General features: G+C 30.5%; 1 protein-coding gene across 5 annotated transcripts in view; it reads left to right on the top strand.

Annotated features, from left to right (window-relative positions):
* Lmpt (Limpet) overlaps positions 1-16539 on the top strand; it is a 151170-nt gene that overhangs the window by 98154 nt on the left and 36477 nt on the right. For 4 of the 5 annotated variants that reach the window (XM_026634272.2, XM_064215073.1, XM_064215075.1 and 1 more), the window contains 4 exons: positions 6155-6302; positions 6906-7122; positions 7197-7300; positions 7487-7630. In XM_026634272.2, coding sequence (XP_026490057.1) covers positions 6155-6302; positions 6906-7122; positions 7197-7300; positions 7487-7630 — 613 coding nt within the window. Of the gene's footprint in view, positions 1-6154; positions 6303-6905; positions 7123-7196; positions 7301-7486; positions 7631-14336; positions 14582-16539 lie in introns of those variants that run through there. The other variant, XM_026634275.2, reaches the window with a different exon arrangement.

Raw genomic sequence — 16539 nt, 5'->3', positions numbered from 1 at the left:
TCCGTTCGCCTTTAGATCTAAGGGTTAAGGACAGATAGGCGCGGCGCACTTTCTTTTATTAAATGATATCACTGCGGCGTCTTCGACGAACATAATGGCGTGCTCTGATTGTTTTGTAACGTATAACATTGTTAGTTTAAGAAAAAGGTTTTTAATGGAAATTGTTAAAGTTTTAACTGGTTTAACGATAATTAAGTTACATCTTAATTATTAGAAAAGCGAGCCTGGCGGTATTAAGCAGTATATTCTTCGAAGAGTATGGCTGTGTATTACATGATCGTATGGACCATGCGACCTCGGTATAGTTCGGTCCATTAACATCCTTATAATTCAAATGGAGTGCGTTTTTAATGTATTATATAAAAATTATATATAAAGTATTTATTTCCAGATGAATTTGAATAGGACTTACTATAGTCCTAAAGGTATCTTCCTGGTTTATTGTGGATATGGCATTAATTATCATGTATGAAATTGTTTTCTACCAGATATGTAAGATAATTGAATAAATATTTACTTATTATATTAAAACCATATACAATCAAGCATGAACACTAATCATCATCATAATCATAAAGATTTAATTGCTTATACCACATCGATATTGAGAATTTTATTCTAACGCAATTTTAAGTCAATATCGTTTACGGACTGAACACAACGTTATATGGGATTAAAATCTCCAGCGGTTTTAGCTTTGATAAATATATAGGTCGCCGGGATTAGTATACAATATAGGATTCTGTAACAAAATTACTTTGTATATTATTCGTAAACAAATAACAGCGATATATAATAACGGGACGGGCAGTCAGCAAATGTTTTTCTGGTACTCTAATGTCATCTATTCTATACCTTAAGTGCAATATACTTAATAAATAAAAATAAAGAGTCGTTGAATTGAATATGTTATTCTTGAAGTAAGGTTCGTAATGAGAACGTGGACTATTGCAAGTCATAAAAGTGCAAGGGTGACATCGTTCGATGAAGCCCCTTTATAAACAGGTACTTTGAAATATTCAATAATAAAAATAATTTAACTAATAAAAATTTAGTTGTTTTTTTTTGTGTAAATTATTTATTTGAAAATAAAATGTTGATTCAATAAACATGGTGGTGACCACTTACCACCAAGCAGCCGCTGCCTAAATTTCGGATAGAAATAAAAAAGAAAAAACACATAAATCACTTTCAATTTCCTCAATATAATTTATTTACACAATTTTACGATCGCTTGTAACTTAATAAAATACAATTTAATTAATTACGTAACTTTCAGCTAGGTATATACTAACATCCCATTTCATACAATATCATATAATATCGTCAGGATGACGTTATGATCGGATGCGCGCCAGGTAAGTGTATTTATAAACCAGACTGAAGATACACACGTTTTGTCAGTTTAAAATTATTCAACGCCTCCTTGGTCTAGAAGGTTGTTGTTACTCGTTTGACGTAAGCACTATTTCATCCTAGAGCCGTGGTAATTACAGATATATTACAGTCAAATACTAGGAAAATAGTCAGGCTAATTACCCAAGTAATTACTTGGGCGAGACAGAATCCATAGACTAAAGCTCGTATATTAGCAGTTAGCATTAATAATATAAATTAGCAATAAGGTTGGATTTTTTTTTTAGAAATTATTAACATAAGAATTGATAACATTAAGTCCTTAAATATATACAAAATTGAATTAAAAATAGTTACTGTATAAATCTTGGCCGCGTGGATTGGTGGCAAGAATACTGGCAGCATTTCCCCGTTGAATCGCCATTCCGATCCTCTGGGCTAAAAACGAACCAGCCCTCCTGTCACCAGTGGAGGCAATAAGGCGAGGTGTTATACTTTTAATGAAGCCTTTTGCACCACTCCAAGGACCAAGTGTTTCGACAGGAAATGGGACAAAAACGAAATTAATTTATCTATTAAATTGTTGGATTAATTATCATCATCATCAGTTCATCCTTATGAAAAAGTATTCGATATATTTTAAAAAAATAATCTAATATTTAGATCGATCAAATTCTTTCGTTTCTTCGTTCGTTGTACTCAAAATTAATTTAAATATGAGGTTGTGAGGAGCTTTATGATACGGAATGACACAGGAAATGATTTGAAGACCCACAGTATGCGTATACACGAATGGTAAAACATTCATAGGTATATATATTATCACTTGGCTGACTTCCTAACGTAAGGCGTAAATCAAGTCTCGGCGAATACATCAGTAAAATTTATTGCAAGATCAAAAATAGATATAATTTTTAAAACGTTGCAGAAGAGTGCTATTAATTTTAATTACTAACGATACTTTGTAAAACTTTCTTTAACGTTGTAAAATATTTTTTAATAATTTATGGCATTTAGATTTATATTAAAAATGTATTCTTTCGAGTTCTTTGGTAGCGTTTTTTCGATATTACTATCAGAATAATGAGCACGAAGCAGTTCCAGTTCCCGAGTGCATTGATAACAACGCGACAAGAACAAAATTAACGGACGAATGGTAGATTTCATTGCCTTTGTCACTAACTCATTACATGATGTTACAAAAGACAGATTTTGGCGGAATGGTCGCTTCGTCTCTTTCTAGACTGTGGTAAATTCTATGAAGCCTTGTAGTCAATTGGGCATCGCCAATGTCCCCTGCGGTATTACTCGATTTTAAGGCACTAAAACACAGATTGACAAATCGCATTAGCCTTCGTGTGTTGATACTAATACAACGATGCAATGCTTTTATAATAATAGGATTTTCATTATTTTTCGTATAGCCTAAATATATTTTAATATTTAATAACATATAACACATGTTTTGAAGGATATCATCATAAATATGATGTCACAAATCACTGGTTCCAAATTACAGTGATTATTAATATTGATAAAAAATTGCGAGTCAGTTGCGTCCCGTATTCACGACACTGGTAAAAAAATATATCTTACTGTACATTTTTTTCGTCTTAAAACATATTATGCAGGAAATTGACGTAATAAATAATGAAGTTTATTTAATTTATAACGAACCGATGTTGCAAAAAGCTTTTAATCATTTAGTCTTAACGATCAGTAAAATTCTAGAGCGTCTACGTTTAGTCTAATTTAATTTATAGATTTTTTATACTGTTTTAAAAAACACACTTCTAATTATATATATAAGAACATTATTTGGGATTTATTTTTGTAGATATTATGTATGGGTTTTCTTTGGTCATATTAATAATAAAAAAAAAAAAACAGAAATCATGGCCACCAACGTCTAAGAGCCGGAAACTGTTTTTTTATAAATTTTATGTACACAAAAACTGTTTAATGAATTTAAGTGGAACTCAACATACATTTTATCCAAAAAATAAATTCGTTTAAAATGCTATCATATCGTTTACAGAATAACGTCAAAGTTGCAAATTGTATGAGTTATAGATTAATTAACACATACATTCATAGTAAACATTCCATATTATAATTACGTACCACTGAAAAATGCAATACTATACGAGCACTATCATTGTTTACTCGTTACATTTCCTGTGAGCTGTATCGAGCTTCCTCTGACCACATCAAAGTTAAAAAAATTCCATACGTTAAATATTTTATGGCTCACGCTTTTAAGATCAATTAAAATAACAAAAACGCCTTAATTGTTATTTATGTGCAAATTATCGATAAGCTCTTTGAGAAATGAAAATATATAATTTAGATCATATAAAATGAAGATATTTTCATCTATCGTATAAAATACGCGGATTGTTTTCGACTTGGCACAGTTACTTTAAGTTTTCATGTTTCAAAGGATTTTAACTAAAGAAGGTGTGACTCGTACGATAAGATTTATTTGCAGTTGGTGGTCATGCAAAGTAAGGATGGGATTATTGCGATTTTGTTAGGTTTATATTTATAATTATTTGTGCAATCGCGCCTGAGTGGGTACCACTCATTCCTAATTTATTCTACCGTTAAGCATTAATATTTCTGCTGTGTTCCGGTTTGAGAGAGGGAGGCACTAGGGACATCTACAAAGTTACATCTTAGACCCCATTGTCAGAGTGGCGTTGACGATGTCAGAAGAGGTTTTAACTTTACTTTTATTAGTATGTAAGGGTACGGCTGACCTTTTATTATCACGCTTCCCATTTGCTTTCTGCCTTTTTAAATATAAAATATTACAAAAAAATAAAGGCAGGTATTCTATTAATGAAGGATTTTCTTTACAAAAAACCAGATAATATTCAAGCAAGCGAAAATGTATAAAACTGATCATGATATGAAATGAAAAAGAATGATCATACATGATTTGGAACACTGCGTCTGGACAAACAAATCCAGCTACCTATATAATATTTTATATTTATTCGACTTTAATCAAACATACATATTAAACATATACTCTTTCCTTACATCTAAACGTTCACTCATATCGATACCATATATTGAAAGTAGTATCAGTTTTAATATGTCACAACACTATTTATAAATGAAGTAGATAGAGGTATAAAGAATCACTTATCATCGCCGTGTTCATTCAATCATGGCAGCCGTTACGCTTTGTTAGCATATCAATATGTCGCCTGATACTACCTCTTATAGAAGTAAAGGGTTGCGTGAGTGAATATTGTTTTTTTTTTAATACAAGGCATATACTAATACTTAATAGTTTGTTTAAGGCGTATCTTTATTGTAAACTTATTTATTTAGAACACATCATTATTATATTATAAAAAAATATGAATATTATACATGTAATATTTATTGTGAACTTACTGTTTAAAGATTTAAGATCATTTGCAAATAGTCATGGTTTTTTTTTTTTTAATAATTGGCTGTATATTTTTTAATATATATTAGTTTGATTAAAATGTTTATTTTAATGCATTAAAAAGTTATTTTACAGATTAGTAGTAATAAGTTTCTTTATATTTTATTCATTTGTTACACAAAATGAGATAATAGCGTCATAAAAATGTAATCGTAGTATATCTTTGACAGTCATGACATTGTTTTATAAATAAAAGTACATGATAATAATAACTTCAGAACACAGATTTTGTATATCGTTGGTATCTTTTACAACTAATAATTATAATGACATTATTAAAAACATCTCATATTAAATATTAACTATTTGTTGTTTATGTGATCTACTAAAAATATTAAAAAGCTTGTTTTCGGTAACAATAAAAAATAAATCAATGCAACTCAAATAATAAGGTTGGTGGCGCATAGGTGATGTAAGGAATGGTTAATATTTCTTACAACGCCTTTGTCTATGGGCGGTGGTGACCACTTACCATCAGGTGGCCCATATGCTCAACCGCCAACCAATGCCATAAAAAAAAAAAAACTCAATTTAATCCATATCATGTATATCCACGCCTTAATCTATGATCTGGGAGACTGTTACAGACTGCCTGCCGCATGACAATACTTGATATAATATATTTTTTCGCTAACTACTAACTTTAAATATTTGGTCAAATACTTTTGGATTTAACCTAATATTAGATTTAGCGTATACTTCGTTAATTGTTTTTATATACATATTAACTTATCATAGAGAGGTAGCCAAGAGAAGTAGTTCTAATTTTTCAATATGGAACGACCCATTTGCTCGTCCATCTAACTATACCGATCATAAATAAAAAAATCACAAAAAAAAAAGTAAAATTAAATTCCTTTTCACCCGGACGAATTCAGGACAGGCAGCTATCAATATAAATGTTAAAATGAAATTGTCGTAACTCGTAACATAATTAAATAATATATATCCTTTTTAACTTTACTTTGCTTTACTTTACTTTTGTAAAACCAACAGTGTATTTTAAATATTCTAAAGTTCTTTGTCTGGTTTGTAAAATTTTTATATGAAACAATGGCGACTGAAGATTTACATTGTTATCATTATTAAATCATGTCATAATAAATCATCAATCATCTGTTATATTTTATAAAATATATATAAATAAATGATTATAATAATATAAATAAGTAAATTGTTAAGAATAAAGTATATTGTAAATAAAAGAGCAAAAAACAATGTCATATATCAGTCCCTCCTATATTTATTTTTATTTCATTCGCCCTCAAGCTCGAAAATCTCGATACAAATTAATGATTAAACATGGTTACAAATGTCTCATTATCTTTTCAGGAAAACCTGCAAGTCGTGTGGATGTGATCGGCTCCAGCATTCCGTTTACCATGAAGAGCTTGGATCGGTGCGCGACCGGCTCGGTTTGCGGGAGTCTCGCGGGCACATTTCCTATGACAACAGTCCGCCCGGCCTCACCGCTAAACAGGTGACCAATCACCAACATTATATTAAAAAAAATAAGACGATTAGTTGAGCCAAAAACATACTAATCAACGTTACATTCGGTTCTCGTAAAGCAATGATCAATCAAATACGGATTAATTTTATCGTCATCCTTTAATTTACGGGCGCCAGTACCGCAATTAAGTTAAAAGAAGTAAAGTACACTTAAAAGAAGTTAAAAACCACTTTTACAAACAAAGCTACGCTCCATTTTTCTTATTTTAAACTTTGAATTCTATAATTTTTCGTTTAGACTTATATGCTCGTTTGAATGGATTGAACAAGATGGCTAATAATATTAATAATACTTTATTTATAACTAGATAAATGCCAATGTAAATACAGGTGTTAAACCTAATTAAATATACATATTTGTATAATAAACGCGGGGAAGCGAATCTTTATATTTTTTTTTTAACAGTATTAGCTGCTTTAGAACTTTCTCTAGGTGCTCTTGTAAAACCGAATATATGCACTCACAAAAGATGTATGTAATTGTGTAGAAAAGGTTTTCATTTAATGTAATAAACAAACTATTTTTTTAGAAATAAGATTGTTAATTATTTTTTTAAACTAAACATTGCAGACTGAACTATATTGGACAGCCTTGGCTGAACGAACACCAAACGCAGTAGGTGGCGCCACTGGCCCCGCTGCGTGGCGTGCGTGGCGGACCAAAGCCTTAGCTACGCAGCTTCCAAAGCAAGATTTATCGCTGGCACACTGTAGGCACATAGACGACACCCACCGTAAACAATTTGAAGACTTCGTAGCTGCACGAAACGAAATTGCGTTAGATATTGGTATGTTACTCTACAGCGCCATCTGTCGTACAATAGCTACAATATCAAATTAAGTAAACGAATATCTGTTACAGGACTTGCATGTCAACATCACGGTCCTTCCGTCGAATGTATGGGTTGTACTAAGACGATTCGTAATGGCAATGTTGTAATTCAGGCACCACGTATTAGTGAAGAGGTAAATTCACCCAATCGATCTAAATCCATTATTAAACCGTCATCAATTAAACTAAGGCAATAATCAGCGCCATCTAATAAAAATTTAGTATCTATCATTTAACATAGATGGCATTGGTAATTTTAAATTTTACTTTACTATTCTCCGCTAGATAGCGCCAATGGTAGTATTATATTTTTTCTCCAGGCCTTATTTCATCCAGCATGCTTTACGTGTTCTGAATGCGACGAGTTGCTCGTCGAACTTGCCTATTGTGCTTTGGACGGTCGTCTCTACTGTGTTCGACATTATGGAGAGCGCCTCAAGCCTAGGTGTCATGCTTGTGATGAGGTATGTCTTTGTAAATATTTAAGTAAAATTTCGTAATAAGTATTTTTATTATAAACCATTATTATTTGATAATGTTTATAAATAAATTTTATTAACTAGTAAACTGTACATAGATTATGATTTATTTCAAACTATAAAACCAGATTAACGCGCATTAAAACACAAATGTCAAACGAAAACTCATAAATTGTAATAGGCGGTTAAACCACAAATTGTAACAATATTTACGTTCACTTTAATAAAATATACATTATATTGATGTTACCGAATTCTGGCGCAGGTTTGTTCTAAACTATCAAAATTCTTGCATTTAAACAAAACATCACGACTACAACATTATGACTATTGATCCCAAAATAAAGAATAAACCCATTATTATATACTGTAAGCATACCTCAGATATGCAAGTATAGATTATATAATTTTTAAACCTATCCCAATATATCCAAGAGATCATATGATTGATTTACTGCCAATTACTTTAGGTAACGAACGTGACTCATTGATGAGACAATTAGTGATGAATCATTGATCATTGCTTGCCCTTTTTAGAGTGTAATTATTCCATTTAAACACGGGAATACTAAATATAGTGTAATTTAAATTAATGGATATTTAAAATTACAGTTTACTCAAACGACTAATTTTAAAGAAAATTTAATAATTATAATTCTTAAGAATAAGACTGAAAAACCTATCTGTTGAGCTTAGATTTTTGTTAAAGAAACAGAGTTGACCCTGTCCCCTAGTATTACTGTGTGTAACCGGAATGACCTATAAGCAAAATATAAAAAATTTCTATTAAATATCGCAATATAATCAATTTACAAATATAAGTAGAATATTATGTGCATTTATCCCATCGTTTGTATTCTTGATTCATTGTATAAAGATGCCAGACATATAAATAGAAATATCATTATAATAAAGCTACCATGCGGCCAATGCATTGGAAATGAGTATACGACACTTTCTTAACGGCTGTGTTCACAAAATTAGCAAAGTTATTCTGTAAAATACAACATTTGAAACTCGATGTTCGACCCGACTGTAAATATTATAATTAAGGCAATATCGCACGTGCTGTCATCTTACGATCGAGTTTCGAATTTGTTATTCCAAAATATGTTATCAACTGATGAAATATTTTGAAAAAAAAAACAACTTATACCTACTTATTTCAGGCTTTGTATTGTTTAAATACCTTTATAAAATCGTCTATAAATATTCTTTATCTAATAACATTTATTTTTATTTTGAGTTTTGTTTATATTATATAAAGTAAAAGTGGTTCTATTATTACTTACTAAAATATTTTTCCTAAAAACCGAATTATTTTCTTAAAATGGTCTTTGACCACAATTATATTACCAAGAACAAATGTATCGAAATCACGTTTTAGTAGTTTTTTTTTTTTAAAGAAATACTTTATGTAGACAGACTTTTCGTTAGTTTAATTACGCGAGACTGCATATTTTAGTTAAAATGCGTGAAGTTTGGTTCCTTATTATTAGTTCATTTTTAACTTGAACGACAAACAGACAGATATTATTACAATATTCAAAAAAAAAGAATGACAATTTTTTAACTTTATAATATTTATTTAATATTTAGTTATCATATTTTATGGGTGTTTATTTATTTATTTGCAAGCGCATATTAGATGCAATATTAGGTATGTGTCTTCTTCTAAAGTGCATCGAAAGTTTAAAAATACTACAATGTACATCACACGGACTAACACGTTGCGTGCCACTCTTTGATACAATACTACAGACAAGAATCATATAAAATCCAATATATAAAAAAATAAGCTTAAAATAAATAAATAACATGTAAACATATATACATAATATATTTTCCATTCCGCAAATCAATACAACTACTAAGAAACGGATGCACAAAATAATTCATCGGGAAGAATTTGACAGCATCTATTTAACTTGTTGTTTTGAAGTAAACACTCTATTTCGATATTGTATACGTAAAATTAATTATTTATGTATCCAAATAAAATGTTACGAAATAACCTCAGCTATTTCTGCCCGGAGCGTCTGTCTGACTGACATTTACCAGTTGATACTAAGTTAAGCTTCAGAATGAGACAAATCCAAACTAATATAAATACAAGAGTTTAGTTTAGTATCTTTATGAGTTAAATTGTAATAAATCAGACCACCTCTAGCTATAGGCACAGATCCTCAAAAAATATTTCTTACATTTATATAGTTATTCTCCTCGTTGTTCAAAAATAGATTATATATATATTATATGATAACAGTTTAGGGCAAAGCCTTCAGCTTGATTGAGTATAGTATTTTCATATGTTGCTTTTACTATGATCATTATTACTAAGTACATACTGGACAAAGATTTTATAATATCGATTTTTTTATCTTCGCCGATTTTTATCTTATGATAATAAAAAAATAAAACCTATATTATCCCTTGACTTGTTAAATATACTGAATTGATTCCTTCTTCACAGATCTCCTTTTATTATACGTTGATACTTTTAGCTTAATTTCTCAACACATTAATAAAGTTATAATAAACTTCAAAAATGATCGTTCCACTGTCGAGATATATGATATGTTCTTCTCATTATAATTACGTCGTCTATCATTTATATTAATATAATTATCATTGTCTTTTATTATATTCTAAATTAAATTACAGTTATAAGTGGTCACGGATTTGTGCCGCGAGCAATGACTAACCCCGATAGGTTAAGCTGGATTTAGACTACAGGGTTTAAAAGACTACTTATTGTATATTTTGTTTATAAATAATAAATATTTCGCATAAATTTTGAACAGGTTAACTATACAATTCACGGTACGATGATAAAAAAAAATATTTAAAAAATTTAAACGATATTATAACTAAAGTTTATATTTCGCGAGTATTTTATACAAAGATATCTATATCTTATAGATGTATAAAAAATATAAAAGTAATTTACATACTTATATCGTGTTAAATGTCATTGTTTAACCCATTAGAGGATGAAATGAATTTGTGCATATCTGACCACCACCACTCAGAATGAGCTCGACTGCCACCTAATTAACACTATAATCATTATTATTATTCAATTCCATTTCTTAATTATCATATCGTTCTTCCAATAAGCGCCAAAACTCCCGGTTCTCCATCTTCCACCCTGATTCTGCCACCTTCTTCAGACCAATGTTTCACTTGGCTAGAACTTAACGCTGCGTTTGAAGATTCTATATTTTTTTTTATAGATAAACTATTATGACTAATTAAACCGAATAAACTTAATGAGAACGAGGTCCACGAAAGGTCAGATATCTTTCAACATGTTTAAAGACACAAGTTTTCTGCCAAATTCCTAATACCTTAACAGCGAATATCGTATCGATTGATCTGATCGCGGATGTGAGAATAGGAACAAATCAAGGTGATATCTTTCATCGACACGTTCGTACGTGGTATGAAATAGAACGTGAGTGACATTGTAAATATTTGGCGCGTGAGGTTGCTCCCTAAGAATCTCTTATTCAAATCATTTATCCAGTATTGCTTCAGGATTTGTTTATTATGATTTTATTCTGAAAACATTATTTTCATCTGAAAATCTTTAAATAACCTAACGGTTCTTATGCTATCGCATTAGCGCCTTGACCAAAATCTAAAATCACAGCTAACAGACTTGCCATCGAGCGCTTTAAGGTCATCAATGAACTAGTAGTTATATTGACTGTAAAACAATAATTAAATTCTTCCCTAAAACCAAAAATGTAATTAAAAAATAAACTATTCTTCAGTTTTTTTTTTTCGGCACTCTTCGTTAGATCGCCTTTAGTATATTATTGCTTTAATCAGATAACCTCTACGCGAACAATCTGCTGATCATATTTTAACACTAAATTAAACATAACAGCCTTATTTACGACGTTCGAAACATTTTAGTATACCAACAAATCATATCGTTTGACGCTAACCAATAATTTCCTAAGCTTCGCCGTAACGGAATTATTTCTCGGATACTAAATTCTTTATCAGATAACTTAGACAAAACCAATTGTTTACATTGAAATTCGTCTGGGAATTAAAACGGCAACAGGTAAAATACTAAATATAAAAGTTTGTATATTTGAAATAACTTTTACAATTCAATGAATATTGGATTTTTTGGCTGTAGTTTTAGGTAGTTATATTTTTTTTATAATGATGATGATGTCATCCTGACTGATTACGGCCACCGAGGCAAATCTCACAGGAGATCCAGCTATACAATAGTGAACATTTGTGTGCGCAAACACAGATGCTCTCTCTATTCTCTCACTGAAACGGAAAAAATTCAGGCGCAGGACTTTACGTGATTCCGAAGCACGGAATGTACACACTTCCAACTTCCAGACTCCAAGATGTTACTGAGAATTATTCGTCAGAAAAATCTAATGATTTTTTTTTAAAATAGAACGTATAAGTACCAGTTTGTTTCTATCTATATATAAATCTATAACTGCACTGGTTTCTCTGCTTTTATTTTAAAGTCTCTTTCGATTGGATTGTCTAGAATAAATCCCTAATTAACTATAAGAATGCCGCTTCTACTACACATCAATTAGTTCTAATCATTTTCTGTACTATTTTCTACTGGTGTACAATACAATTTAAGTTAATAAAATAAAAATACCTACGCTGTAGAAGGTGCTAGTAAAGTTTCCTGAATACATCTAATTTTATGGTTTGTGCGTTTATGTAATTTATATTATTTTATTCAAATGCGTTGTTAACTAAGATGTCAACGGAAATTATTGGTCAGAAAAAAAAATTCTGAACGTTAACAATTAAAAAAATATAATATAGGGCAAAATGTTTAAATAATATTCAGTTGACGACATGCAATACGCTTTACCGTTGACAATATTAATGCAGCGCAACAGCTGTTCATTCATGTGGGGAGCATATTTTGAAATAAATGCACGTCGTTAAATCTGTAGCCACGATTCTTATGTATTATTATTATAAAATAACACAACAATAATGCTGAAAACTGATAAAAGAATAATAATTGACTCTTGCTTGAGTTCTTGCTAGAAACGACCAAAAATACAACAGGAATCAAAACTATAAAAATATATATATAATTAAACACTTAAAGAAGAATACAGCGAGTTAGTTATGCAATTTTGCATTTTTGGATGTTTGTTAATCAATCACGAATGACTGACTAGACGATTGTGAAATGTTCAACAATTCAACTGACAGACAATTATATATATGGAAGTATAGAAAAAACGATTCAATATAGAAAGTAATATTAGCCGTTTATGTACGGTAATAGTTTTATTAAACACACTTATCATCCGAGCGTACCTATATATGTAATTAATTTCCACGAAATCTTAATTGATGCTTGTCTTTTCGAAATAACTTTATAACAATCAAGTGGGGTTATCGTACTGACATGGGAAAAAAATCCTTTCGTGAACCTTTTAAAGTTCAATGGCTTTAGAAAGTTTAGATTTATAATAAATTGATAGCGTTTTAGTAAGAATTTATTTTAAGCTTTTAATAATTATTGTTTTCCTGTCATGACTCACTTATTTTGATTTACAATACTTTGAAGCATCTGAACTTAATTCAGTTTATTTAAAACTCCTTGGTTGTGTTTAAACTGGCAATAAGTTTTTATTTAAAATAAAAATAATCTCATAGTCATAGAATTTAAAAAAAAAATTGTTATGTTAAGTTGTTCAAAGCGATTCAATCTACGGAAGGTATCTATAAATACGATTGGATGTTGATTTATTATATTAAATATGATCCGATCAAACCGCAATCGTACCTATGTACTTTAAAATAACAAAACCTCTAGTTACGAACTGAAACAGTGACGAACAACTTGTTACATAATCCATCCCTAATTGTGTCAATGATTCATAACATTACTAATTCTAATTATAATATTCAGTTTAAAATAACCTTAGTTTAACGTGAATCCGATAATGTTTGTTCAGTATTCGATTATGGAATAAAAATAACACTTGAGCAGTAACAGTACTGTACTGAATTGTTCACACCTTACCAGTAATTCAGCAACCATTGCGTAGTTTGCTACATTCGCGCGCTTTTCCGGAATATTTCCGCCATTTTAATATTTTGACGTTTACTTTTTTTTAAAGTCAATTGTTACTTTGCCTCAGGAGTTAAGGCACTCAGCAACAAAAGATACAGGTATTATTAATTTTATATTTTATTTGTATTTATAAATAATTCGTAATCATGGTTAAAATTAAAAACAATAAATTAATACAACGTATGTTTATTTGGGCGTATCTGAAGTGGTGGCCTACTTTGAGATTCAAACGAATTATTATTACTACATAACGAGTAGGATCGCATCTCTAGTTTTAATGGTATATGAACGCATATTATAAACGTTTAATTTTATTTTCTGTTAAAGATGTTAAATTATTAAAATAATTGAAGCATTCTGTAAATTAAGTCTTTATTTGCATTAAAACAGGCACGAGAATTCTAAAAAGATAAAGTATATAAAAATTATGAAAACTGTTCTTGCTTATCCGTTTTCCGCAACACATCGCGGAAGAGGCGACAGGTTCGACTTCGGCCTAGCAAAGAATTCCTTCATCGATCCCCTAAATAGCGATCGATCTCTTTGAAGTTGTGCGAGCTTGTTTATAGACACTAGTTCGATGTAATAAATATAATTGACGCACACACGCGACAACGAACACTTCTTAGCTGTACAGCGTTCGCCAACTGAGAACTCAATACTCTTTCGACATCTACCGAGGACGTGTCTCTTCCAGCCAGTGCATTCAACGATTTAACAAAAAAAGTTCGACAGTGATTTGCCATTGTGAAACGATTCGATTTTAAAACAGCGCGCGAAGTTTTGCCGCGATTGTGTTTTGTGCGTTCGGAAACGAGCAATTGAAAAAGTAAATTGTGAGTGACATATAAAACGAGCATGTGTTTTTACCTTTCCTTAAAATTTCCTCAACTTTTGAAATTAAAAAATAACACGTATTGGCCTTAAATTATTTTTTGGTGAATTAATGAGGTATATTTTATTCGTTCAACATATGTAATTATTTTTGTTTTATATTATTTCAATTAACAAGCATTGTTTTATGACAGGATACATAATTTATACTTACTTTAACTTTTTCAATTAAATATTTGTTCCCTTACTCGCCCTTCCCTTATTCGTTTTATAAAATATAATACTTGAACAATATTAATGTGTTACAAACGATTGAATAAATCATTAAAAATATTTATACGTATATTATCTGAACAACAGCTTGCAAAAGTTTTACGGTTTTTAATGAAAACAACTTCACATGTACTCTACTAAAAAAAAGTGTCTCTACTCACCACTAGATGGCGGTAGTTTTCGACAAATAATTCAAACGAAAATGAAATTGCTCAAAGATATAAGATAGAAAAATACTCTTTTTAAAAACTAGCTTTTCTTTATTCTTCATTTAGAAAATATTTGTTAATGGATTAAAATTAACTGGCTTCTATCAATATATAGAATCATGTGATTACAAGCAATTTTGTATGCAATTGATGTTTAAGCGTTTCATGATTGATTAATTATAATATTATTAGGCAGTATTAATGATTCCTCGTTTGTGTAATTAAGTTTAAATGTGAATCTTGAACCCCGAAATACTAATGTTAAAGGTTGGCGAACAAACTTAGGTTGATGGTAGTGCTTTGTATAAGCCTGTTTGGGTAGGTACCACCTACTCATCACATATTCTACCGCCAAACAACAGTACTCAGTATTGTTGTGTTCTGGTTTGAAGGATGAGTGAGCCAATGTAACTACAGACACAAAGGACATAACATCTTAGTTCCTCAGGTTGGTGGACCATTGGCGATTAGTGGCGATGTACGGAATGATTAATATTTCTTACTGCGCCATTGTTTATAGGCGGTGGTGACCACTTACCATTAGGTGGCCCATTTGCTCGTCCGCCAATCTATACCATCCTTTTCAAAATATGTTTAAAGAGATGGGCTCTTTAAGCAAAAAGATTTTAAACATATGACATACCACACCCAATAGAAAAAAAAACCTTAAATTGTAACTTGTTGAAACATTTTTCGTTTCGTATATGTATATAGCGTTTCTACTACATATCGTATATATTATTTCTCAGAATCCCCGAAAGTTTCGTTTATCTTATGGCTAACTTAGAAGGCTAAGATCCTCCGGATGTCAAGCAAATTTATCGATGTTGATGTCAAAATTTCTCAGCAGCATCGAGTATAGAAGTTTATGTTTTTTTATTATATTATATATTTTGATTATATAACAGTAAACTTAAATTGTTTACTGTTATATAATCTTTATAATTGTTTATGGGTAATCCACACAATATGCCACAAAACTCTTTTCGGTCAGGGTACAGTAACATGTAAAGGGTCAGGCAATGGGAGTACTTTTGTTAACGCACACATTTATAATTATAATATACAATGTCCTGCACAGTCGGCTAGAATCATTCGAGAACGGTCACGATACCGTATCATCAAGTAGTCTTCACACAACAGTTGTCAAGTTACCCCTACTAAATGACATTATAAAAATAGCATTAAGACCGATATAGTCGACCGAAAGTGTAATGAAAATATTGATATTTTACTCAGAGACCGCAGTAAGTTTTCCAAAACTGTAATCCAAAGCGATCCTTTGGTTTACAGGTTTAGTTTAGAAAGCGGTAAAACTTAACTAAATTAAAAAAAATAATACAGGAATTAAACCCGTGTTCATAAACTTGTGAAAAATATTTTATACTATAATATGCTTTTAATTTAATACTATTACCGAAAGATGTTCGTATAAGGCCGTCTCATGAGGCCGTTGATTCATACTGTTTGTATCAACT

Source organism: Vanessa tameamea, chromosome 6 (assembly GCF_037043105.1).
Source record: "Vanessa tameamea isolate UH-Manoa-2023 chromosome 6, ilVanTame1 primary haplotype, whole genome shotgun sequence".
In the NCBI taxonomy this organism is placed as follows: Eukaryota; Metazoa; Arthropoda; class Insecta; order Lepidoptera; family Nymphalidae; genus Vanessa; species Vanessa tameamea.
The sequence above is the reverse complement of the archived record's forward strand: the minus strand, read 5'-3'. Positions and strand labels throughout refer to the sequence as shown.